Consider the following 27,851-nt stretch of genomic DNA (forward strand, 5'->3'; position numbering starts at 1 on the left):
ATTTAGTTCTAGGAAGTCAGCATGAATCGGCCTTAAGTTCCTTGCCTTTAGACCCTATTCTCCTGCCTCATGGCTATATAGTACAGAGTCTGTCACAGGCTGCCCAGAAATGTACACAGAGACTGTTAACAGGCTACAGAACAGATTGGGAAAGGGCTCTGGGGTTGTGACCCTCACCAAGCATAGGCATCTTCCATCTCTGACATGTTAATGGTGGATGCCAACACTCTCACTACTGCCCCAGAAGCTTATCTTGCTGTTGGGGATGGGTTCTCGGTTTCTACACTTGCTATACTCCTACAGGTGACCTGGGAGTGTAGCTTTCTGTACCTTTGTTGACTCATGGCTTCCAGCGGGTACACATGATTGGTTAAACAAGGGTTCAGCATTTCAGCTGCAGCCATTAGACTCTTAACTAAGGTGGGGAATTCTCCAAATACGGAAGGGGATTCAAATGGGAAGCATAATAAATATATATAAATGTCCTTTAAAGGCAAGTTGATTTGGACGTGATGACAATATATTTGAGTAGAAACATGTAGCAGTAGTTGGAAATGTGACACTGGTGTTCCCCAGAGAGCTAGTTACAGATTTGGGAAGTTGAGTTGCGATTGCTTTTAGGAGTCTCGAGAGACTCTAACTCAAAATTTTCATATACATATGCAGAATCTCAATCTGAGGGTTGTTCATTCTTGTAGATGTGCTGGCCACACCAACCCCCAACATCTACTATGAAAATTAGGAAATTCACACTCTATTATGGAAAATAGGAAAAATATAGATAATACATGCAAAATAAGTGGGAGGAGAGAAGTAGGGATCGTGGAGAGCCTATTGTACGTTATTATTTTACAAGTATTTAAGTGCTAACTTTGTGTCACACACTATGCTAAGGTGATTTAATGTTTAGCAAAACCCGACATGTCCCAGCATTTGAGGAACTGAAGGGTTCTGAGGGCGGGCCTAAGGAGCTTGGGGCTTAGCTGGTTACAAAGCCACATATTATGCCATATATATTAAAGAGCAGCAACGCCTCCCGCAGTATTTACAGCCCACGCGTAGCAGTCCCGTCCGCCCTGTCCCCGTTCGGTCCAGCGCGAGGCGGTGGCCTAGATGCTTGATGGTCACTGTCAGCCTGATCTTTGGTGGTCTTCCCGCTGTCTGTTCTCAGTCACTGATTCCAGGTCCCAGGAGTCGACTTTGGCTCGAGGAAGTCAGGCGCCTTAGGTGGGGCAGTTGACACTCGCGCAGCTTCTTGCTCACCTCGGTGCGCGGCGGCGCGCGGGTTTGGGCGGGGAGGGGGCCGGGCCTCGGGAAGGACGCGCGCCGCGCAGTTTGACCCCGGCGACGTTCCGTACCGTCGCGGATTTTGGCGGCGGAAACATGGCGGTCGCGGCCGGGCCGGTAACGGAGAAAGTTTCCACAAACACCGGCCTGTATTAGCGCGTATGACCTCGGGCCCTCGTTCCCCAAGGCGTGCCGCCTCCCTGTTTTCCGTTGCAGGCTGAAGCCTTGTCTGCCCTCCTCCTTTTTGGTTTGGTTTTGGAACTGATTCCGAGGTTTGGGAGAGCGCGTTGGTGGCGACGGCCGAGTCAGGTAGGGAGAAATGGATGGACGGCAGGGCGGCGAGATCTAGGTACAGACACCGCCAGGGCTCCGCGTGGTGGACCTCAAGCTCCGCCCAGCCAGCCTCCCAGGGCCGGGGTAGGATACCTGCCCCTGGAGGAGTTGACAGTGGTGGTTGGAGATTGGAGGGTGTGGGAGCGCCTCTCCGTGTCTTGCAAGGGTTCCCCCTCAACTGGGCGCCACGTTGTGGTCGCGCTCTCCCGAGGTGGAGAATGGTGGAGAACAGCCAAGCTCCTTGTAGGACCTCCCACATCTCGCTAAAAGGAGGCCGAAAGGGAGAGAAATTGCTATTGCTGCTCTAGTGCCCAGGAGTTTAATATTCGAGATACCATTTTCCTCGTATGAGATGGCTCAAATAGTTATCAGTAACTCAGAACCGAAGCACTGAAATTCCCTGGCCCTGTTTTTTCAGTGTAGTTGTTTCAGCCTTGACACTTCTAGATGGGACAGAAAGTTTCTGAGTGAAGGATAATGCAAGTGATACGGTATGCCTCAAGTCATTCCCTAGAGGTAGGACATGGAGAGAGGATTGAGTTGGAAGAATTTGGGTGAATTAAGTAAAGACTGGTGGAAAGCTGAAAGAGAAACCAAACATTTATGGAATCTCCCTTAGTACTACCAGTTATTAGTTGTGAGATATTAGCTAAGTTCTGTATTCTCTTTATGCATTAATAAGTGTCCAGTGGCGACCATTGTTGTTAAATGTAGTTATTTCTGTATTAGTCTTTATTTTTCAACAAGCATGTATTGAATACCTTCTTGATGCCGAATTTTTGCTAGTCACTGGGTGTACAGTATTGAAGACAAACCCTCAGAGACCTTTTGATCTAGTGGGAAAAGCAGACATGAAATAAGTGATGGTATGTAACAGAGAAAGTACGGGGGTCATGTAATGGGGAGGGGGCAAGGATAATCTCTTAAGATAATGTATTATCTGAGACCTGAAGAGTTGGAGTAAGCCAAGTGTGAGCACTGGGGTGGGGCCAGGAGGAGGAAAAGGAGTGTACCTGGCTTGGGAATAGCATTTGTGCAGTTTGTAATTGAAAGGTCAGTAAGTTTGGAAAACAAAGTGTGAGAGGAAGAGTGGTAACAGATAAGGCAGGAGAGTTATTCAGGCCCAACACGGAGAGCCTTATAAGGCATTGAAGGAGTTTTGACTTTATTGTTAAGGGTGATGGGACGCCATTGGAGCGCTACATTTTGGTTTTAAAAAGTACACTTCTTAGAGAGGGCAAGAGTGGATACAGGGAAATGTTCAACATGATGGTGGCCAAAATCGGGATGGTGACCCTGGGGACGAGAAGTAGAAACACTTAAAAAATGTTTAGGAAGAATAGTAGACAGGACTTGGTGAGGGTTAAATGTAGATGATGGTGGAGAGGAGGGTTAGAGTAGTATGTAAGGTTTTATTAAATAATCAGACTCTGGCAGTGATTAGTTAACTTTTCCCATATGCATATTGAATCTTCTATGCTCCATTTTAATCTACCTCTGGAATAATTGTTCATTGAATCATTAATGATGGCAAACCAATTGAAAAGGATTGTAATGTTTTTCTATTATTCTCTAACTCAGGCTGTCTTTTGAAGAAGATCAGAATGGGGAAAGACTTTTGTAAATTAGCCATTTAAAAACAATCTGCCATGTTGATTTTGGTCCATCAGAAGGTAACTGCATATATTGCATTATATGGATGCACTGTACTTGACTAATTTTTTTTTTTTTTACATGTTTACATTTACTTTGTTTCCAGGTATTTACCTCTGTTAACAGTGCAGAACAGAGCTGGTGCTTCAATTTCTATAGTAGATTAATATATGTGTGCACTTAAGTAGAGAGATAATAATTGAAGACATAGAAATAAATGACATTGCTTAGAGAAAGTATGTAGTGAGAGAAAAGCCTAGGTTTGGGGTTGAACATTACAAAGGATGGATTGAGAATGAAGAGCCTTCAAGGAGACCGAGGAGGGGAAACCAATGAATTAAGAAAAAAAATCTGGAGACTTAGTCTTTGGATGCCCACGAAAAGGAATGGTTTGGAAAGAGAGAGAAGTCAACAATGTAAGTTTGTTTAAAGAATATGCAGGATACGGCCGGGTGCAGTGGCTCACGCCTGTAATCCCAGCACTTCGGGAGGCCAAGGCCGGCGGATCACCTGAGGTCGGGAGTTCGAGAGCAGCCTGACCAACATGGAGAAACCCTGTCTCTACTAAAAATGCAAAATTAGCCGGGTGTGGTGGCGCATGCCTGTAATCCCAGCTACTTGGGAGGCTGAGGCAGGAGAATCTCTTTAACCTGGGAGGCCGAGGTTGTGGTGAGACGAGATCGCTCCATTGTATTCCAGCCTGGGCAACAAGAGTGAAACTCCGTCTCAAAAAAAAAAAAAGGCCAGGTGCAGTAGCTTGTGCCTGTAATCCCAGAAGTTTGGATGGCGAGGCCGGTGGATCACCTGACGTCAGGAGTTTGAGACCAGCCTGGCCAATATGGTGAAACCCCATCTCTACTAAAAATACAAAAATTAACTGGGCATGGTGATGGGCTCCTGTAATCCCAGCTACTCTGGAGGCTGAGGCAGGAGAATCGCTTGAACCCGATAGTCAGAGGTTGCAGGAGAATCGCCTGAACCCGATAGTCAGAGGTTGCAGCAAGCCGAGATCCTGCCACTGCACTCGGGCCTGGACAACACATCGAGACTCCATTCCCCCACCCCCCCCCCAACCCCCAGAAAAAGAGTACGCAAGATACTGAGTGAAAAGTACCCATTGGATTTAGGAATTTACAGGTCATTTCAGCACTTAGCAGAGCAGTTGTGTAGTGGGAAACACCATTTAGTGGTTTGAAAAGTGAGTAGGTAAGAAGTAAAGCAACTACCTCCAAGCTGTCAAAAGGACACAAGATTGAGTTTCATATAGGATATGGGGATTAGCAAGGATTGTTTTTGTTTTGTTTCTTAACTTTTTTGGTATTGTTTTTAAAAGAAACAGGTTTATAAATGTTTAAATACTAATAGATAAAAGTGAGAGTTTGCAGAGAGGAGAGAGTCTGATGTTCTGGAAGAGGCAGAAGGAAAGATGCACAATATGGCTGAAAGATTTAACCTTAGAGAAGCAACAGCCTTCTTTCCTTATATTTGGACATATAAGTAGAGATGGGTTTGTGGACTTGGGAACTCAAGTGAACTCCCTTTTGATGACTCTCTAGGAGGCAGAATCATCTGGTGAGCATGCAATAGGAAGAAGTAGGGTATCAGAGATTTGAAGAGAGGAAGTAGGGTTTTGAGTAGTCACAAGAATGGAGAAGAATGTTGACCAGGGAAGGATGTTCCATGGATTTAGAGTGGTACTATTTAGCCTAGTGTGTGGTTTTTTCCCCCTCCTGTCCAGCAGTGTTCAGTAGTCTGAGCCCAGATTGTACCATCAGCTCTTTGAGGATAAATATTCTAATGTATTTGTTGAATTATTTTATAACACACAATAGTGATGTTTTAAAAAAAAACCTCAGTGCATTCCAGATTTTGTCAGTTTCTCACACTCAAGTTAAAAAGATAAACCAAAATATACCAAAGGAAGACATTTTCTTTAACATTATGTGGTACCTTAAGACATAAGTGAATACAAATTTAATTAAGGCAAGTCAGTTGGAATACTTAAATAGACTTAGTTGTAAAAAATTTTTTAAAAAATGCTTGTTGAACATATAAAAGCAAAATAAGTAATAATACTTGGAACTTCCCAGAGACCCTAAGGTTGCTTTAGTAACATTCCTCTCCAGCCAAATGAGTACGAAGAGTTGATTCTAGGTTCTCATATTTCTCTTGAGCCTTTTAGTGTAGAGCTATTAAGAAAGTACAGATAAACTAATCACAAACTAGTATTTTTTGTTTGTTTGTTTGTTTGTTTGTTTGTTTGTTTGTTTTTTGGAGGCAGAGTCTCGCTTTATCCCCCAGGGTGGAATCCAGTGGTGCAATCTCGGCTCACTGCAACCTCCGCCTCCTGGGTTCAAGCGATTCTCCTGCCTCAGCCTCTCGAGTTAGCTGGGATTACAGATGCCTGCCACCACACCCAGCTAATTTTTGTATTTTTAATAGAGACAGGGTTTTTTCATGTTGGCCAGGCCGGTCTCTAACTCCTGACCTGAAGTGATCCGCCTGCCTCAGCCTCCCAAAGTTCTGGGATTACAGGAGAGAGCCACTATGCCTGGCCCTAGTTTCTTTTTAAGTGTCTGATTGGGTTCTCTTTAGATAGAGTTACCATGAATCATTGATCAGTTCTTTTGAAACAGTATACTAGGAAATTTTGAAGAATTATATAGATGGTTAAATCATTTTTTGACTACTATCATTTTTTAGGTGTGACTTGTGGAAGCTTTAATTTCCTGGGTCCTCTAACAAATAATTGTAGTAACATTTGTTTAAGTAGAATTGAAAAGTTCTTCATTTACTTTATAATGACTATTAGGGTGAGCATTTCAGTTTTTCATTTTTGACTCGGAATTGATCAGGAATTGGTTTCTATAGAGATAGTGTTTAGATTTGGAAAGCAAGTTTAGTAATCAGAGTAATTTAATAGAGGAAAAAGTACAGGGAGAATTATGGCTCAACTTTAGGAACTGAGTAACTTTAATACTAGTGAGTTTATTAGTTAAACAATGTAAAGACCTTGTGTAACATTCTAGAGCTGCCTTGTAAAAAAATGTAGGGGATATTTGGCAGGTAGTAATGGTTGCTGTTACTACTAGTATATACAAGTGCTTTTCACATTAGAGGTAACAGTGAAGTCCTTCATTTGCTTTAAGAACTAAGTAGCTTTATGTTGTACCAAAACCTGCTACAATCTAAGCTAAAGCTAACATACCACATTTCCTTGTTGTTGAAAAACCAGATATTTAAACCAGAATGGATTAGGTGAATTCTTCACCATCTCTGGAAGAACAATTCTATTCATGCAGTCATAGCATATGATGAGTAGAAGGCACAGCCATGTCTGTTTGGATAAACTGCCAAGTTTTAAGCCAGAAACAGTAATCATTAAGATATTGCAAATCAGGTTATAAACTGGATTTCAGTTTTTAAACTGGATTTTTTCACTTTTTATATGCATCTTTATATAAAATAATGAGTAAATTATATAAAATTAACTCTGAAATATTTTCTTCTTCTTTTTAGATCACTATAAACAAAATTTCCACGAGAGAAAATGTTGAAATAGGAGTTGCGGATACACTGGATATACTGGATGAAATACAAGCGGTTAATTTTTGTAACGTGAGGGAAAAGCCCACATTGCTGGTTACATGTGTAAATCACTGCGTTACTGCTTTAGTCATTGTCTCTATTTAGCAATGACAAGACTGGAAGAAGTAAATAGAGAAGTGAACATGCATTCTTCAGTGCGGTATCTTGGCTATTTAGCCAGAATCAATTTATTGGTTGCTATATGCTTAGGTCTATACGTAAGATGGGAAAAAACAGCAAATTCCTTAATTTTGGTAATTTTTATTCTTGGTCTTTTTGTTCTTGGAATCGCCAGCATACTCTATTATTATTTTTCAATGGAAGCAGCAAGTTTAAGTCTCTCCAATCTTTGGTTTGGATTCTTGCTTGGCCTCCTATGTTTTCTTGATAATTCATCCTTTAAAAATGATGTAAAAGAAGAATCAACCAAATATTTGCTTCTGACATCCATAGTATTAAGGATATTGTGCTCTCTGGTGGAGAGAATTTCTGGTTACGTCCGTCATCGACCCACTTTACTAACCACAATTGAATTTCTAGAGCTTGTTGGATTTGCCATTGCCAGCACAACTATGTTGGTGGAGAAGTCTCTGAGTGTCATTTTGCTTGTTGTGGCGCTGGCTATGCTGATTATTGATCTGAGAATGAAATCTTTCTTAGCTATTCCAAACTTAGTTATTTTTGCAGTTTTGTTATTTTTTTCCTCATTGGAAACTCCCAAAAATCCGATTGCTTTTGCATGTTTTTTTATTTGCCTGATAACTGATCCTTTCCTTGACATTTATTTTAGTGGACTTTCAGTAACTGAAAGATGGAAACCCTTTTTGTACCGTGGAAGAATTTGCAGAAGACTTTCAGTCGTTTTTGCTGGAATGATTGAGCTTACATTTTTTATTCTTTCAGCATTTAAACTTAGAGACACTCATCTCTGGTATTTTGTAATACCTGGCTTTTCCATTTTTGGAATTTTCTGGATGATTTGTCATATTATTTTTCTTTTAACTCTTTGGGGATTCCATACCAAATTAAATGACTGCCATAAAGTATATTTTACCCACAGGACAGATTACAATAGCCTTGATAGAATCATGGCATCCAAAGGGATGCGCCATTTTTGCTTGATTTCAGAGCAGTTGGTGTTTTTTAGTCTTCTTGCAACAGCGATTTTGGGAGCAGTTTCCTGGCAGGTAAGCTTATTGTTTGTCCATCAACCCCAATGATGTAATAAAATGCTAACTTCAATAATTGAAATTAAAGTTGTAAGGTCAAGTTCCTGATTTCAAAAGGATATTCATATTTGCTCTTATTTAATTTTGTTCATGGAATTGAAGTACTGAATGTGTTTCAAGAAGATAATTTGTTTGATCTCTAGCAAAGAAGTACCAAAATGTTATGAACACTCAGCATTGAGATGCCTTCCACTTCCTGACTGTTCATTAGTGAAACACTCGTCGATTAAAGAGTCTTAGAAAACTAACATTCGGAAAGTATTTAAAGATAGTATTCTGATCCTTTCATTATACCCATGAGGAAACTGAAAGCCAAAGAAGACACATCCAGAGTCACTAATACTGGCAGGAACAAGGTCACTTAATTTCTGTCTATTCCCTGGACTCCTCATTGTAACATGTTTCTTGTATGTAGCCATTTCTCTGAATATTTTATATAAAAGGTGTTAGATATATAACTACATATCAGTTGCTTAATTATAGATTAGAGGTTATCCTAAGAAAGAAAACATGGGTTTCACGGAACTTTGCTGCCCAGAAATGTTTTCTAAAAGGTTCTTGTAGACAAAGACATTTGTACAGTTGGAGTTTGCATCTGCAGTATTAACAAACCCAGTCTTCCATTAATTGAGCATGTATTGACTATGTCAGGCACCGTATATGCCAGGCACCGTAGTAGGTGCGGAAGATCTCAGGATGTCTGTCAAAGGTGGCACAGTCTCCAATGAGAGGAGGAAGAGGCTGGCATGTAAACAAACAATTATGATTACAGTGTGATAAATACTATAATCTGTGTACATCAGGCTGGGATGTGGGGCATAAAGGAAAGTCAACTCTGCTTGGTGCAGCTCTCTGAAACAGTTTGTTGCTGCTCAGTGATTTCTAGAGGAAAGTCAGCTCTGCTTGCTTGGTGCAGCTCTCTGCTTTGTAAGTTTGTTGCTGCTGCGTGATTTCTAGAAGTGTGTTTTGAAGAGGGAGATGTGGAGACTTGCCTGGACATGGTGCTTTCTAGTCAGCTGGGCTAGGGCAGGGATCCTGGTGGGAGTCAACCAAATGAGGAAAACATCTTGGGTGTGGCCTGAGGATATTGTCCTTACTTTGTTTGCTGTACTTGCTAGTGTTGGATACTATCAGAATTATGATGATGATGTCCAAAACTCAAGCATGAGTTTTCCTCCCTCTTCCTTGCCTCTCTTCCTGCTAGCTCCTTTCCCAGCCCTAAATACTTTTTCTTTTCCAAGTCAACCTCATTCATGCTGGATGCCATTCCAGGCTGTCAAATTCTGTTAACCAAATATTAATATTTTCTTGGTCTCCAAAGTTTTTCTTATCTAGTGGTCTTCAGATATGGTGTGTACCACTGGAGGTACACAAAAACTTTCCAAGGAGTCTGTCAGCAGAGATAATTTTAAGAGCATCAGTTTCCTGATTTTCACCTTCAATTCTGCTCTTTCCTAAAGTTGATCTGTTTGAGAATCCCTCGATTTAGATGTAGGGTAATAGCATTGTGGTTTTAATTTATGTCTCTAATGATTAATGATGTTGAGCATCTTTTTATGTGTGTATTAGCCATTTACTTTGTTGTTTAAATATTCACATCTTTTGCTCATTTTAAAGCTGGGTTATTTGTCTTGATTGAGTTTTAAGAGTTCCTTATATATTCTAGATACAAGCCTTTTGTAAGATAAATGATTTGGAAATGTTTACTCCCAGTCTGGCTTCCATTTCTATTTTCTGAATGACACTTTTTGAAGAGTTTTCAGGAGTAAAGGTTTTTAATTTTACAGAATCCAAATTATCCACTTTTTCTTTTATGGACTCTGCTTTTAGTAGCTTATCTAAGAAGTCTTTGCTCAACACTAGGTCACAGTTCTTTCAAAAGCATTATTGTTTTAACTGTTACATTTAGGTGTATGATCCATTTTGAGTTATAGTATGAGAGAAGGATCTAATTTTTTTTTTTTTTTTTAATATATAGCTGTCTCATTGTTCCCAGCACCATTTGTTGAAAAGATTAACATTTCCCCTATTGAATTGCCTTGGTGCCTTTGTTTAAAATCAATTAAACATAAATGTAAGGTTGTATTTTTGAGTTCTTTTGTTATACTGACCTGTATGTCTCCCGTTATGTTAGTACTATGCCATCTGGTGAGATGTTTTCTAATTTCCTTTGAAATTTCTTCTTTGACTCATGGGTTATTTATAAGTTTGTTGTGTGATATCCTGATATTTGGAAGTTTCTCACATTTCTTTCCGTTGATTTCTAATTCCATGTGGCTGGAGAACACTGTATGATTTTAGTCTTTTAGGCCACTTGCTTTGTGGCATGGCATGTTTTATTCCATGTTCACTTGAAAATAATGAGTCTTCTGTTGTTGGGTACAGTGTACTATAAATATCAGCTAGATTAAGTTGGTTGGTAGTGTTATTCATATATCTATAGCCTTGTTAATTTTCTGTCTAGTTCTGTAATAGATTAAAATCTCTATTATAGTTCCTGAATTGTCTACTTCCTTTTTCAATTCTGTCATTTTTTTTTTTTTTGCTTCATGTATTTTGAAGCACTGTTCCTAGATGTAAATGCATCTTTGTTATATCTTCTTACCGTATTAACTCTTGTAATTATGGTAAACAGCATAGTTGAGTAGTTAAAACAGAGATTGCAATGACGTGCAAAACAAAATATTAACTATCTGCCCCCCCCCCTTTTTTTTTTTGACACAGAGTTTCACTCTTGTCACCAAGGCTGCAGTGCAAAGGCACCATTTCTGCTCACTGCAACCTCCGCCTCCTGGATTCAAGTAATTCTCCTGTCTCAGCCTCTCACGTAGCTGGGATTACAGGCACCCGCCACTAGGCCTGGCTAATTTTTGTATTTTTGTTAGAGACGGGGTTTCGCCATGTTGGCCAGGCTGGTCTCTAACTCCTGACCTCTGGTAATCCACCTGCCTCGGCCTCCCAAAGTGCTGGGATTACAGGTATGAGCAACTGCACCTGGCCCCCTATCTGGCCCTTTTAAGAAAAAGTTTGCCAATCTTTGTTCCAGACCAGTGTTTCTCACTCCTCAGTATGCATGTGAATCATGTAGGGATCTTGTTAAAATTCTGAAGATTGGAATTCAGTAATTTTGGGGAAGAGCATGAGACTCTGTGTCTCTAAAAATCTTCAATGTGATGCAAACACTTCCGGTCACCAGCGTACTCATTTAGTGGCAATATATTCATTTAGCTATTCAAGACCAGTGTGAATCTACATGAGTTGTGTCTGCATTCCACAATTGGTCACTATTTGGAAACTGCTGCCCATGGCATAGGCATTATGCCTTAAAGGTAACTAAATTTTTTCAACTTAATTTAACCAATCCTCTGTAGAAAGATTTCAAACTCTGCTCTGCCCAGTGTTCTGTGAGATGTTAGTGAGTGTGCTCTGAGAAAAAAATGTTCAAAGTACAGAAAGAAAAACATTTCCAAACTAACTTGACCGTGAAGTCCTTGCTCTACTCTCATTACTTACATTACACACCTCCCCACACCCATACCTTTTAACCTCTATGTGAAACATAATTTGGGAAGTATCTGCTGAATTTGTACATGTTCCAGATCTCTTGAATTATGAAAGAACCAGAAAATTATGTAGAAAGGCAAATAATTAAGAGCTTTGTTAGGACATGACTGTTTTGGGGATAATAACACCATCGTTTAATGCAAATAAATTCTGAGGGTTATCTCAGATTATTTAAATTGGATTTTAATTGATTTTTAAAATTGAACTATTTTTACTTATTTCCTAAATGATATTAAGTTTTTAATATAATCTAAAACCATTTGTCATATTTCTGTGAGAGTAATACTAAGGTACTAAACCAATTTTTCTCACTGTCCCATTAAAATATCCTTCAATCTATTTTTACTAGAAAAACTGTGCCACTGATTAGGTGAGGGCAGACCCAATGTGCCAAGAAAAAAATGAGGAATTAAAGAAGGCTTTGAGCAGATCAGTTTGCCAGCTATGACAGAATCTATGAAAGTAGACATAGACTGAAATCCAGAAGGCTAGCCAGGAGCAAGAGATAAGGACTTGGACTAAGGTGATAGGGAAAAGGGCTATGATAAGGATAAAATTGAGAGTATTATCAGAGGAAAAACTAGTAGATTTTGTTGAGAAGTAAATTTAAAGCGAATTTTATATTAGTTGATAAAATGTAAAGTTGAAAGTTCGGACGTGGTAGATAGTCAAAATGTTAAAAAGATGTTGAGAAACTGAAGAGAGCAGATAAGAATGTAGGATGAGGGAAGACATGATGATGGATCTCACTGAGGTAATGACCTAGTGGACATTTGGAATTTATTAAATACCTTATAGTTTTCTTTATCTTTTAAAATATATTTTTAGGGACTCTAATGTACTTTTGTTTTACTATTAGAGAAGTAAAAACATGCAAGATTAACATGCCTTATGGAGCACAGTTGTAATTTAGATCATAATTCCAAAAAATGGGTTTAACCATTTTTTTTAAGGTTTTGCATATGAAAACTTTTGGGTTTTGTTTTACTTAGCTTAACATAAAAAATTTTTTATTAAGGAAAAATTTACATATAGAAACATTCACCTTTTTTAGTGTGTAATTCTGTTATTTTGACAAACACATATATTTGTGTGACCACCACTACCACAGTCAATGTGTAGTGCAGTTAAATCACCACCAAAATTCCCTCTTGCTTCCTTGTAGTCAGTCCTTCTCCCAACCCCCAGGTACTTGGCAACCTGATTTGTTTTCCGTTCCTAGAAATTTTCCTTTTCCAGAATGTCATATTCGTAAAATCATTTAACACCGTAGTCTTTTGAGCCTGACTTTTGTTTTTGAGACAGAGTTTTGCTCTGCATTGTGGGCTAGAGTACAGTGGCACAATCATGGCTCACTGCAGCCTCGACCTCCTGGGCTCAAGCAGTCCTCCCTGCCTTGGCCTTCCAAAGTGCTGGGATTATAGGTGTGAGCCACTGCACCTGGCCCTAAGTTTGACGTCTTATTTACATCATTTGAGATTCATCTGTGTTACTGTGTGCCATCAGTAAGTTAGTTACTTTTATTGTGAGCAATATCCCATTGTATGGATGTTCCAGTTTATCTTTTACCCAGTTGAGAGACACTGAAATTATTTGCAGTTTTTTGGTAATTATGAATAAAGCTGCTATAAACCTTTGTAGACAAGGTTTTGTATTAACATAAGCTTTTATTTTAGTGTGATGTGGAATTGCTGGGTCATGTGGAAAGAATTTGTTTTAACTTTATACTGCCATACATATGTATTTCTAATCTACAGAATAAGCTCATGACATAAATTATCTATGTATATATTCCAGAAATCAAGACTGAAAAGGTTAATTAACTTATTCGTGCACACATAGCAAGTGGCTGAGCTGGGATTGAACCAAAGTCTAACTCCGAAGCTTGGGTCCTTTCCACTATGCCCTACTTCTTCTGCGTAAAGAAGTCATTTGACTTTAAAATTATACAGTAGTCTTCATAATGTTCTTACATTTCCTGAACCAAGCAAAGTTTTGAAAGTTGCCTTAAAGCTAGATTTCTCACAGTCTCTCCATGTATATATTGCTGCATTTATGTATTCTGTTTCTTCGTTGGGCTTTACTTTCTTTAGGCTTCTATGTATGTTTTCCAAATCTGGTTTGCATAAGGTGATTCATAAAAAAATACTTCTAAACAAACAAGCCGTATATGTTTATGTAAATGTTACATTTTAAAAACGACATTGCAGAAAGAAATTTTGTTCCTGTTACCTGAAAAATTTTAGGATATGAAACGTTGAATACTTTGACCATGACTTGAAAGCCCAGCTGAATAGAGCTCTAATAACTAGTAACAACTTTTATTCAAAGGGCGTCACTTACAGGTTGTTCATTGGTCTTCTTTTGTGCTGAGTTTGTATCTGCTCTGAAATATGAGCCATGTCTTAAAATTTGATAGTGAGCTGAGGATAATTTGAGAAGCAAAGGAGAAAAAGTACTTATAGGCTTTAATCAATTGATCTTATTTGTTACTTGGAATTAAGGTGTAAGGAGTACTCCAAAATCACAAATGACTTCTAGATTGAAGCTATAGAGTAAAGGTTTGCAGGCCAATAAAATTGAAGCTCTCTGAAAGTGGCAAGTGGATAAAACATCCTAAATTAATTTTGGCTTCCCCTGGACATACTTGCCATCTGTTCAGTTAAAATTATGAATTTTTGTATTGCCAAAACATTAACTTGTGTGTGATCTTAATAGAATATTTAATACTGTTTTTCTAAGCTTGCTTTTTCAAAATAACCTAATAGAAGTACTTAATGATTTTTTCCTGATAAATTTGCTTTTTAAAAATGTATGACAGGGCCAGGCATGATAACTCATGTTTGTAATTCCAACAGTTTGGGAGGCCAAGGCGGGAGGATTGCTTGAATACAGGAGTTTGAGACCAGCTTGGGCAACATAGGGAGACCTCGTCTCTACAAAAATGAAAAAATTAGCCAGGCATGGTGGTGCATTTGCCTGTGGTCCCAGGCTACTTTGGCGGCTAAGGTGGCAGGATCACATGAGCCTGAGAGGTCGAGGCTGCAGTGAATTGTGATCATGTCACTGCACTCCAGCCTGGATGACAGAGTGAGACCTGTCAATCAGCATAAAATTCTCAATTTCTAAGATTTTTTAATATAAAAAGCAAGTAGTAACAGATCATCTGTTATTTATGAATTGTGATCAGTAAACCCCCGAATATCTACTTATTTAGTCCTACTGTATCAAATATCATCATCAGTGTTACATAACCAACATTAGGGTATTGAATAACATCAATATCAATTAACATTTTAATTCGAATTTTGAATTATTAGGCTTTTAAGTCATCTACAAATTGATTGGCAATTGAACTTTATCATTTGTTTAGTTTGCTGCTAAATGAAACCGTTCAATACTTTTTCTAATAGTAAAAACATACTGAAGATGAGAAGCACTTGTTTAGAAAAAATATGTAAATATATAAAATGTAATAGCCTGGAAATCAATCATCAGAAAATTGGAACTGATTCCATTTGTAAGAACAGAGACATAAAATAAGTTTTAAACTTATCAAACTTTTATTTTAAAATTACTGTAAACCTCAATGTAGGTTATAAAGGAAGACTTGAATGAATGGAAAAACACACCATACTTCCTGGGATGAAAAGACTCGATGCTGGGCCTTGCAGACATTTGTATACATAGAGGAAACTGTTTTCAAAGCTGAGCTGCACTTTTGGCCCCCTCAAGAGTGGCAAAAATAAAAGCCAAGCCCAGGGCCTCCAGAAGTGAGATCTCTGGTAAATTACCTCCCATTTTACGCTTACACAGTGAAAGAAGAGGGTGAAGCCATGTGTGTTATAGCCCTCTCATTAACTTGCTTTCTGCCCTTGTGTCCTGTTGGTGGTTCAACCTGGGATTAAGTGGTCAAACCCGGATTAAGATATGTAGACTCGTGATGTCCGCAGCTCTCTGGAAGAAACAGTTGTCCCTAGGACAAAGTGTCATTATCTAGGCCTAAAATTAATAATAATATAATTTTTATATCCAGCATTCAGCTTATAAATTTAACCAGGTGCACACACACACACACAGCACCAAGAGCAAGAAGCAGCAAAATCAACAGACAACAGAAAAAAATCTTTAGGTATTGGAATTATCAAACAGAAAACCATCATGCTAAGTTGCAAAAACAAAAGGAGAGATCAGGACATAATGGTAGTATACTGGAAACTTTATGACAAGGCAGATTTTAAAAATAACTAAATAGAAATTTTAGGATCAGGAAATAAATTATTTCAGTGTTACAAACATAACATTAGACAAAGCTGAAGTGAGCATTAGTGAACTGGAAGACACAGTTCAGAAGAAGCTATACAAGAAGCAGCATGAAAGAGGAGAAGTGTGGAAAATAGTGAACAGAAGGAAAGGATAAGACTCAGAGGATATGTTAAGAAGATCTCATATTTGTTTGATTAGAGTCCCAAAAATAGAGGGAAGAAATGAAAGCCAAAGTACATATGTGAAAGGATAAAAAATAGACCAACAGAACAGAAGAAGAGAGACCAAAAACAGATCCGTGAATACTTATGACAAAAGTGGCACTGTAATGTGGAGTGGTTGATATTTTCAGTAATTGCTGCTTGGACAATTGAGTGTTTCTGTAGAAGAAAAAATTGGGCCATTATCATAAAATCAATTATATTTGGATTATAGATTTAAATGTGAAAGGCAAAACAATAAAGCCTTTAGAGGATAATGTTAAAATATCTTCTTAATGGTTGGATAGAGGGATTTTTTTAAACAAGGCATAAAGTGACTATATTATAATTAAGAACTCTTGTTAAGCAAAAAACAGCATTAAGGTAGTTACAGAGTCACCAGCAAAAGACTTTCATTTAGACTATGTTTAGAACCAAACAAAGCTAAATCAATGAAGAAAAGGTCAGCCCCATAGAAAGGTGGGCAAAATATTTAACACTTCATCACAGATGATACCCACGTGGTGAAAGGTACTTAACCTCATTAATAATCAGAACTTGTTATTCTAGTTTTGGTATAATGGCAAAATGTAAGCAATTTAAATACCAATAATAGGATCCACCAATTAAAGTTTTATATGTATTATAGGAATGCCATTTGGTCTTTACAAGTGACTTAGAGTTATGTAAGCTTAGATTAAAATGTTCACAGATTAGGTATCCCATTTCGGTAAAAAAAATACACATGAATATGTATTTGTGAAAAATACATTGCATGAAGTCTGGGAATATTTCAGAGTAGTTGTGCATATAGATGATGGTATTTGGAATGATTTTAATCACATATCTTTTTTACTTATTTGTATTTTATAGTGTTTCTAAATGGAGCATGTACTGTGTTATTTATGTCATTGACAAAATAGGATGTACCAAAATAGGGCAGTATATTCATTTTTCTATTGCAGAAATAAATTTTTTAATTAAATTTTGATCAAATGAACCACCCCTTAGCGTTAAAAGCATGTGTTCATGCACCTAGGCATATAGTATGTGCAGTAGCAATACAGAAAGAATGTGATAGTTTAATATTCTAAAGGTATGTTCAAGTGACTATCCATTTTCTTTTCACTTAATGAGTCTTAATTTTTTCTTTTTCATTGCGGTTAATACCTGATTGCCTTCTCCTTATTTCTTCTGCCTCTCTACTTTCCATTCTGCTTTTACAGTGCTTATATGTCCTTAAATTTTCTTCTGTTAAAATTTTGATTGCACATCTAGAGAGTTCAGTGCTTTATAAGGTAAACTATATCATATAAACGGAATTCATTTTTATAGCTTTAGGGTCTTAAATTTCCTTAAGAATTTATACAGAAAGAATGTAGAAATAATGTAATAGTTTAATATTCTAAAGATATGTTCAAGTGACTGTCATCCATTTTCTTTTCACTAAAAATGAGTATTAATTTTTTCTGCTTTTTCATTGCAATTGATACCTGATTGCCTCCTCCTTATTTCTTCTGCCTCTCTACTTCCCATTCTGCTTTTACAATGCTTACGTGTCCTTAATATTTTCTTCTGTTAAAATTTTGAATTTGTACATCTAGATAGTTCAGTGCTTTGTAAGGTAAACTATACCATATAAACGGAATTAGTTTTTAAGCTTTAGGGTCTTAAATTTCCTTAAGAATTTATTTTCATAATTTCACGGGGAAAAAATGAGCCCTTTCTAAAGTACCCTTTTTGATAAAGTAAATAAATCTGTTATTTGAAAAATGACAGGCACATGGATTTTAACAAGATATTTGTTATCTGGCATTTTCTCTGTCATATCGAAGAGTGGTTTTGGTTTGTTTTTTTTTCTAGTTTGGATAGGATGTTATTTGACAAATATTTTTAAAAAATGATGTGCTGTGTTTTGCCACAACTTCCAAAAAAAACTGAGAGATAAATTTAGGATTTATTGCACTAGTTAGCTCATCCATGTATACTTGCCTGCTTTAACTGAACATTGTTTTTAGATCATTAATTGTTCCTTTTATCCTTTTTGAAAGTAGAAGCTACAAATTGTGAATCAATGTGCATGTATGTAAATATATACACATATGTACGTGTACTGTGTAAACATGTTTTGGATTTCTTTTAGCCAACAAATGGAATTTTCTTGAGCATGTTTCTAATTGTTTTGCCATTGGAATCCATGGCTCATGGGCTCTTCCATGAATTGGGTAACTGTTTAGGAGGAACATCTGTTGGATATGCTATTGTGATTCCCACCAACTTCTGCAGGTACAGTAATCTAGTATAGTTAGTGGTAACTATTCAGTCCATAACATTTTCTTAATATTTATATGAATAAAATATAGCTCCTTTTCAAAACCGTATTTTCAAAATATAACTTTTGCGTTTCTTCCAGATTTTTAACAAACTTCATTCCAAGTGATAATATCTTCAGAGTTCAATTGAAATATTTTGATAAATATGATAAGCTTATATTTTAGCTAGAAACCAGAAAATATTCATGTATAACTTTTCTGAGGAAAGATCTTACCCTAAAGGGAATATTTTGTTTAAGAAAGTGTCCTCTGGCCAGGCGTGGTGGCTGACATCTGTAATCCCAGCACTTTAGGAGGCTGAGGTGGGCGGATCACTTGAGGTCAGGAGTTTGAGACCAGCCTGGCCAACATGGTGAAACCCCATCTCTACTAAAAATACAAAAATTAGCCGGGCGTGGTGGCAGGCACCTGTAATCCCAGCTACTCGGGAGGCTGAGGCAGGAGAATCACTTGAACCTGGGAGGCGGAGGTTGCAGTGAGCTAAGATCGCACCATTGCATTCCAGCCTCGGGGACAAGAGCAAGACTTCGTCTCAAAAAAAAAAAGTCCGAAACAACATAGTGAAATATAAAATGTGCACTGGGCCTGAGAGGCTGGAGGTTTAGTTCTGTGTTACCTTCGGTACATTATAACTCTGAACCTTATTATCTGTCTTTACCTAAAGACATCATTCCTGTTCATCTGATAGGAATGGTATGAAGAACAAACAAACAAAAAAAAGTGAATGTAAAAACACTCTGCACACTGAAAAGTGCCATGCAAATACTAGGAATTCAGAGGATTGGCAGTGAAGTTTAATAAATGTTTATTGCAGTTTTGTTCCAAAATAAATTTTACCCACAAAGGTGGTGACAGCTGTATAAATCTGTAAATGTGCTACATTTTGATTTTTATTTTATAGCTAAATACCTTTAAAATAGTTATTTGCCATAAATGAATTCTGATGACAGTTTTCATCACACTTTCCCTGGGGGAGGGGAGAGTTGAAGTAAAGTTTTTTTTCTAATTTCAAGTATTTAACATAAAAATCTCCAAATAGACTATTTGTAGGAAATATTTTCCTTCATGTTAAAGACTTAATCAAAAGTTGAAGGTTCAAGAACTGAGGGAAACAGATTTGGAAATGTCCCATAAAGTGAGAAATGACAACCTTGTAGAAAGAAAGAATGTGTGGAAATAGTAATATGCACAGTTAGATATTTATTACATTGTAATTTTTTTAAATGTAGTGCTTACTCTTTTGTGACTGTAATTTTAAAAGTTAGTAGAATACTATTGATGATACATGAAGCAAAATCTAAGGTTTTCTAAAATCCTGACAGAAATCCCTTTTCTGGATAGGAATGATGGTTTTTCTTTCTCAATATTAATGGTATTTTGCTAGTTATAAGACTTGCTTTATCTACTAGAGTACCGTTTTATATTTGTTCCAGGAGCAAATCTAAGTCTTCAACTAGTGTTCAGTATAAAGCAGTGGACCTAAATTTTAATAACTTTTTAAATGCCTATTAATAATTTCTTCTGTTTATGTACCTTAAGTTAATGAAATTTGAACACAATTTTTATAGACTATTTTTCAATACAGAAATATTTAATTAAAATATTGCTTTTATATTTTGTGTTATAATATTTTTAAACAATAGTTTTTTTAATAGGCCCCACCCAGATGTTCTTGAAACAGTGTAATCCTGCTTTTAAAAAGCCTTGTCCAATATCTGTCATGTAAGAAAATATGAATAAGGAACAAAGAGTAGTACTATCTACATTTGGAGGTATTATCCCAGCTTTTAATTTGATTATTGTTTTAATGATAGTGAGTATTTAGAAACCAGGTTTTGATTTTCTAAGCTTAATTCTTAGTACTATAGGAATTTTAGAAAGGATGATTTTTTTAAAAAAGCCTGCCTCTTACCAGCAACTATAACTGATTCTTAGATAATCAGTTATAAATGACAGATGAGAATGTGATACAGAATGAATACTTCTTAAACACCAAAATAATTGTTTTTTCTCTGCTTCAGTCCTGATGGTCAGCCAACACTGCTTCCCCCAGAACATGTACAAGAGTTAAATTTGAGGTCTACTGGCATGCTCAATGCTATCCAAAGATTTTTTGCATATCATATGATTGAGACCTATGGATGTGACTATTCCACAAGTGGACTGTCTTTTGATACGCTGCATTCCAAACTGAAAGCTTTCCTCGAACTTCGGACTGTGGATGGACCCAGACATGATACGTATATTTTGTATTACAGTGGGCACACCCATGGTACAGGAGAGTGGGCTCTAGCAGGTAAACTCACCTTTGGCAGTTTCACTATTGTAAAGATACACATGTATATGTAGAAATCTGTACTTCACACACAGTCATTAAATTTCCAGGATTCTTAGTTTACTGAACTGTACATATGACTTTAATTTGTTTTTCTTTGCTCTAGCATCCCTGTTTAGCCATCTCTAATGATAAGATTCAGAAATATGTCTTGTAGTGATTAGAAGGAAAAAATGCTTTGAGACTTACAGTTTCCCTGAAAATATTTTCAGAATTGCTAAATATATTTTTCAGAAGCTGATAAACTTCGTTGACTAGTATTTTTAAGTTTTGAAATGTTATGGATGCAGATTTCAGTAGTCCTTCACATCTGTAGTTTTATTTATGCTTATAAAGCTCACCAAAATTTTAAACAGCAGATCATGTAGTATGGTGAGAGTAGCATTTAGGTCAGGAGACCTTGGTCCTGGTCCTAATTTGCCACAACTGTGTTATTTTAGGCAAGTTAGTTAACTTCTGTTGGCTTCAGTTTTCTCACCTGTAAAATAAGGCGGTAATTTTAAATGATCATTGAATTTTATTCTAAGGTACAAAATTCTGTAGGGATTGTTTTGCATTTGAAAAATCATAAAATAACTTTGGTTTACATGCATTATGGGAAATAGAAAACTTCTTAGTTATTGCCAAGAGAGAAATGAGATCTCTTTATATAATATATAAATTTGTCAGGCTTTCCAACTATTAATAGAGAGTAAGTCAAGGGCTTTGTTTTACGAATTGTTACTTGCTTAGGACCTATAACAGAGCCCAGTACATAGTAGAGGATCCTTAAGTAGCTAATAGATGAAATCATTGAATAAATCATTAAAAAAGAAAGGTAATTTTCTTATTTTAGATTAAAAATAGTTATTTTAATTACATGATTTTTTTCCATAAAAGAGTATAGATGTTTTAAACCAAGAATATATAAATAATAAAATAGTCATGAATAAATTGGAAACATTCAGGATGAAGAAAAAGATAAATAGAAGTAGTATGGAAGGACAGAGGCAGAGTTGTCAATATAAGAACTCCAGAAAGAAACAAAGGGTTAAGGTAGAGATGATTTTAAACCAGTGTGATCTCACTAATTTCATGCCAGATTTGTAACTAGAGTTTTTATCATAAAGAGAAATATTTTTTTGAAATTTTTCTTTTTTGCAAATAAATATTGAATAACTCAGTGGCCTTCTAGTAGAAAGACGAGCTAATATTTATTGGGCACATTTTAAGCATCAGCTTACTGTACTTAGTACCTTACACACATTGTTAATCTTTATGTGAAATCCTTTGAGATGGATACCACCACTTCTGTTATCTTCATTTTTGAAAGGATGAAATGGAAATTGTAAGTTGTTATGCAACTTATGATTTAAGACCAGATCTGCCCGGTTCCTAAAGTGTATTTTTCCCCCCACTGTACCATGTTGCCTCCAAGGGTGAAAGCCGTGATGATAAAGAAATGGCATGTTTTGGTTAAATGGATATTTTTGTTAGCATGGGTTACCCATTTCAAAAAATTAGAATGTACAAGACTAAAAGATGTACTGAACATTAAAACTACTTCAATATAGTTTATAAAATCATTTACTTGACCTATAACTTTTTAATTACAAGGTAGAAAACATCTTTTTAACCTTTATGGCTACTTTAGTTTCAGGTAAAGTATAACATTCTGTGTATTCCAACTCAGAGCACAAGAGAAGGCTTTAGTCAATTAAAATAGTCTTTACAGAAATAGAATTTTAGATCTACAAGTAGGGATTACTGAAGACTTACTATAATCCTTAAGATAATAAACTCTACCCAGATCAAATGGAAAAAACAGGGCTAATTTTTGGTGGCCATGCATATATCCCTAGTTATTTTAAAGTGTTATAAGAGAGTAATTTTAGAAGTAAGTTTTTTGTGTGTGTTGATATGAAAGATTTATTACTTAATGGAAACACTTTTCAAGTTTGCAGTTTTCTTAAGTAATTTAAAATTCATTAAGTATTAAAGATAGCTATGGAAATCAATTCTAGATGTTCATTTACTAATTCTTATATCAGCGTTTTATTTTTCTAAGAAAATAAAAAAAACACTAAGATACACACATATATATGTATCAGGTTTTCAAAATTTTCATTCATCATTAAGTTAGGAATAATTTTTGAAAACTTTAAGAACTCTAAAATAGAGTCGTATTTTAGGTAAATGTTTAGCAGTTACATTCTAGAATGATGTCTTTATAATTTTTTTTGAAGTATGTTACCAGTAAATTGACCATTACAGAATTCATCTGTTAGCTAAGATTTGTTCTTGTGTAACTTTGAGAGCTTATTATAAGAAGTTTAAAAAAATAGAGAAAGCATACTGATCTCCCTTCCCTGAGAAAGGTAGATTTTATCTTATAATTCAGCAACTGCATACTGTCAAGCATGGCCTGAGGCATCTGGCATACAGAAAAGCCTGCTTTTCAGTTAGTTCATGCCCTGACCTGCTTTAGACATAACCCTCAAGGGCTGATTCTGCCTCACAAATAATATTGAATATCTCTGCTCTGAGGAAAATGCTTTAATCTATTCCAAATTACATGACAAAGAGCTTTAAGCTCTGCTAATTTATTAATAGTTGGGTTTTTGTTGTCGTTGTTGTTGTTGTTTTTTCAGCCGACTTTGAAATAGGAAACATCACAACTGGATTTTAGTTGGGTTAGCAAGTTAGTAGCAGACCCAGTATTAATATCACTGTGGGAAAGAGAATCTATATTTGCCGTTTATCCCATATGTACTTAGAATATGTAGTCTTCTTATATTTATGGAGTTTCATGATATGGAACCTAATATTTTTGCCTCTGCTTGAGGATAGAAAACAATCATGGTAATTACAAGAGAGACAGAAATAAATGGGAAAAATGTACATAATTTATAAAGTAGTTTATTACAAATAAAGCCTTTGAAAAGCAGTCTCAATTACTTGAAATGCATCAGATGGCTGTTATCTTAGATAGATGTAAGTACTTTGAATCTGGGCCAAAAGCCAAATGTAGCATAGAACCTATTCATAGGAGAAAGCAGAGCAAAAGAAGAGAAATCGTTTAGAAAGCTTTAATGCTGCTTTAAGTCTCTTGTTGATATCTAAAGAGCATTTATATAAGAGAATTAGGGTAGAATATGCTAAAGAGTATTTATTGAAATAGTTGTGGATGGCATGTTGGGCAATGATGTTTTGTGGCAGATGGAATTTATATAATAGTTCTTGTAATCTGTGTCATCCTCTGATCTCTAGAGAAATTTAATAGAGCTGGCAATAATGGAGAGTTAACGTTTGGCCATTTTTGAAAAAGTATCTTTTGGAGGTATCAGTGGAATAACACATTAGTAATATGTGGAGACCATGTACTGAAATACTGTCTCTGAGATAATATGTGTGAGTGTTAGAGCGATTAATAAAACAAGTTTATTTTCATGTTCTTAAGCTATTGTGGGCTGATTAATAAAACATTAATCAATTACACATAAAGAATATGACAGAATCCCAATTCTAAAGGATTCTCTCTCTGGTGATGTCCATTTTTAACGGTGAAACCAAGAGGACAGCTGATTTGGGGGAAATATGTATTCTGGAGTTAGGTTGTTGGATCTTGTGCTGACAGATTATAAAAGTAACTTATGCTCAATGTAAAAATTTCAGAAAAGTATTTTAAAAACCACCCGGAAGTGAAACACCTAGCAATAGCTGCTGTTGTAATTTTTGTAGATGCCTTGTCATGCTTTTTCTAATACATTTGCTCATCAATAAATTTTCTTTATAAATATTTTGTTATAATATTTCCTCCTAAGGTTTTAGGACATAGTTTATTTCCATTTCCCAAATGGGAAAGAAGTCTTTTTTGTAATTTTTTGTCCCTATGTCTGTTCTTTTCTTAGGATAGATTCGTAGAATTGGAATGATCATTATCAGTGTACCATTGAGGCAGGGCCAAATGAGGTGAGGGTGGCAGTTGCCTCAGGCACAAAACATAAGGGAATGCCAAAAAACTCAATAATGAAAATGAACATTTTAATGTAGTACACTTAAAAATCAAAATTAATGCAAAAAAGATCCACGATGAACTAGATGTAAAACCTGTAGTCAGAAGTTTATTTACTTTAGAACTTTCTGGGTATATATTTTTTTAATCTCTTGTTCTTCAGCTATAAAACTGATTTAAATGTAAATCTGTTCTTAAATTCATTCTTGTACAGGTAGGAATAGGGTTTATTTTCATTCAGCAGGTACTTACATATGAGGAAGAGAAGGAAACAATGATACAGAATGGGGGCCAAACTTTTTCTGTAAAGGGCCAGATATTTTTGGCTATGTGGGTTTAGATCCCTGTTGCAGCTATTCAGCTCTGCTACTTTACAGCAATAGCAGCCATAGACAGTGTAAATGAATGAATGTAGTTGTGTTCCAATAAACTGTTATTTATGAAAATAATTATATGAAACTTAAATTGCATACAATTTTTACTGTCACAAAATATTCTGATTTTCTTTCAACCATGTAAAAATATAAAATCAGCTCTTAGCTTTCAGGCCATACAGAAAGAGGTGGCAGGCTGGATCTGGCCCATGGGTTGTAGTTGCTGCCCCGGTATAGAATGTTAGCTTTTCTGTATAGTTGTTTTCACTAAATACAAAGTATTTTCTTAATTTATACTAGCAGATTCCTTTTTATGTGATTAATAAGGATTTTTTTTTTTACCTGAAGTTGAAAATCTGTTGTAAAAAATATCTTTTCAAAAGATACTTTGAAAGTGTAATTTAAATACTTTATTTTTTGCTTATTTAATTCTAAGAACTTAAGGAAAATACATGTAAGATGAGTATGTTCCCACTAGGAGAAAATTATTAAGAGAGTTTTCTTAATGAGAGGCTGCAGAAATTATTGCTGCATTGAATTTTCTCTTGTTCACAGGTGGAGATACACTACGCCTTGACACACTTTTAGAATGGTGGAGAGAAAAGAACGGTTCCTTCTGTTCCCGGCTTATTATCGTATTAGACAGCGAAAATTCAACCCCTTGGGTGAAAGAAGTGAGGAAAATTAATGACCAGTATATTGCAGTGCAAGGAGCAGAGTTGGTAAAAACAGTAGATATTGAAGAAGCTGACCCGCCACAGCTAGGTGACTTTACAAAAGACTGGGTAGAATATAACTGCAACTCCAGTAATAACATCTGCTGGACTGAAAAGGGACGCACAGTGAAAGCAGTATACGGTGTGTCAAAACGGTGGAGTGACTACACTCTGCATTTGCCAACGGGAAGCGATGTGGCCAAGCACTGGATGTTACACTTTCCTCGTATTACATATCCCCTAGTGCATTTGGCAAATTGGTTATGCGGTCTGAACCTTTTTTGGATCTGCAAAACTTGTTTTAGGTGCTTGAAAAGATTAAAAATGAGTTGGTTTCTTCCTACTGTGCTGGACACAGGACAAGGCTTCAAACTTGTCAAATCTTAATTTGGACCCCAAAGCGGAATATTAATAAGCACTCATACTACCAATTATCACTAACTTGCCATTTTTTGTATGCTGTATTTTTATTTGTGGAAAATACCTTGCTACTTCTGTAGCTGCTCTCACTTTGTCTTTTCTTAAGTAATTATGGTATATGTAAGGTGTTGGGAAAAAACATTTTATAATGAAAGTATGTAGGGAGTCAAATGCTGACTGTAAATGCATAAGAGATGTTAAAAATAACACTGCACTTTCAGGAATGTTTGCTTATGGTCCTGATTAGTAAGAAAACAGTTGTCTATGCTCTGCAGTGGCCAATGATGAATTACTAATGCCTTATTTTCTAGGCATATAATAGTTTAGAGAATGTAGACCAGATAAATTTGTTTACTGTTTTAAGAAAACTACCAGTTTACTTACAGAAGATTCTTTTTTCCAAACAGTAGGTTTCATCCAAGACCATTTGAAGAACTGCAAACTCTTTCTCTTAGAAAACAAAGAGGGCTGCCTAAAATAAACACAAAATTTGCTTCTACTCCATCACATTCAGACGTCTTGGTTGTGACCTATTACCAGTGTAGCAGAGAACCCAAGTTACATTTTAGATCAAAACATTGTTTATGTAGGTATTGTTAAAAGGCTAGCGCCTACAAATTGCCCTTTCATGCTTTGGTCAGGGGGCCCTGAAAACACTGGTAATATTAAGAGTCTTTCTCAGGGTAACTTAATGTTTTCTTAATGAACAATGTTTCCAGCTACAAATTCTTCCAATAAACTGTCTTCCTTTTTGAAAAGTACTCTCATAGAATAAATTTAGCAGTTTCTCATTTACTGACTCAATCTGTTTTGAGTATTCAGAAAAGATTTTGATCCCTATTGAGTTAATGCTCTGCCATGAAAATTATTTTTCTGATCCTTGTTAGTGATAACATTTTTTTTCTACTGAAGGTCAAAGGATAGGAAACAAGTCATTTCTCTTCTTGTATACATGTAATGTATTATGTAAAAAAGTATTCATATTGGCAATTTTAGTTAGGCATAATAGTGTGGTTGTAATTTTTAAAACTTAGTGTTTGTCTGATTAAAGCAGGCACTGATCAGGGTATCTCCTAAGAGGTAATTCACTTCTAATTCCTTTCCAATAATTATTACATTCTAAATTTTCATCTATGAGAAATAACAAGAAGGGAACAGAATTAAATTGGAGAATAATCTAATCTTCATTGTTTAAATGGTTTGACTTCTCACCATTGAAGCCATTTTTTCTAGCCTCAGAAAGAGGAAATAATGCCTCCACCATTTTCTACCTGGTGACTTGAAAATTGAACTTTTCAGTTAGGAAGAAGAGTCGGGGAACTTGTATACCACTATCTATGCAGCATTGTTATAGTCTGATTATTTCTGTGTTTTGAGTATGATTTTCCTAATGCTCTAAATAAAATTTTGTTAAAAATTAATTTTTCATTTAATGTGCAAATATTGAATAGTATATTAAAAGTGGTAGTCATTAAAAATGCCCATGTTTTAGAGTTCACGTTTGAAAGTTTCCAATATAGGTTAAGGATTTATATTAGCACTGTCCAAACAGTATAGTT

The 27,851-nt window shown here is 36.1% G+C and overlaps 1 protein-coding gene across 3 annotated transcripts; it reads left to right on the forward strand.

Moving 5' to 3' along the window:
• The first annotated feature begins 1,343 nt into the window (after positions 1-1,343).
• On the forward strand, positions 1,344-27,713 carry LOC105475260 (transmembrane protein 168). 3 transcript variants are annotated; one of them, XM_011730354.3, is made up of 7 exons: positions 1,346-1,596; positions 3,202-3,293; positions 6,793-7,021; positions 7,652-8,048; positions 18,264-18,406; positions 20,475-20,749; positions 25,712-27,713. In XM_011730354.3, exons 3-7 carry the CDS (start codon positions 6,921-6,923, stop codon positions 26,257-26,259), a joined length of 1,464 nt encoding a protein of 487 aa, XP_011728656.2. In that variant the 5' UTR covers positions 1,346-1,596; positions 3,202-3,293; positions 6,793-6,920; the 3' UTR covers positions 26,260-27,713. The 3 variants fall into 3 exon arrangements, with proteins under 3 accessions (XP_011728654.2, XP_011728655.2, XP_011728656.2); XM_011730352.3 differs by having other exon boundaries at positions 1,344-1,596; positions 6,793-8,048; XM_011730353.3 differs by lacking the exon at positions 3,202-3,293 and having other exon boundaries at positions 1,344-1,596; positions 6,793-8,048.
• Positions 27,714-27,851: the final 138 nt, after the last annotated feature.

This window comes from Macaca nemestrina, chromosome 4 (assembly GCF_043159975.1).
Source record: "Macaca nemestrina isolate mMacNem1 chromosome 4, mMacNem.hap1, whole genome shotgun sequence".
NCBI classification, from domain to species: Eukaryota; Metazoa; Chordata; class Mammalia; order Primates; family Cercopithecidae; genus Macaca; species Macaca nemestrina.

Bases quoted from the DNA above. Each gene is read 5' to 3' on its own strand.
- LOC105475260 (XM_011730352.3), top strand. From the start codon at position 6,921: ATGTGTAAATCACTGCGTTACTGCTTTAGTCATTGTCTCTATTTAGCA. The intron at 8,049-18,263 runs GTAAGCTTATTG...GATTTCTTTTAG, and splicing joins TGGGAGCAGTTTCCTGGCAG to CCAACAAATGGAATTTTCTT. The intron at 18,407-20,474 runs GTACAGTAATCT...TCTCTGCTTCAG, and splicing joins ATTCCCACCAACTTCTGCAG to TCCTGATGGTCAGCCAACAC.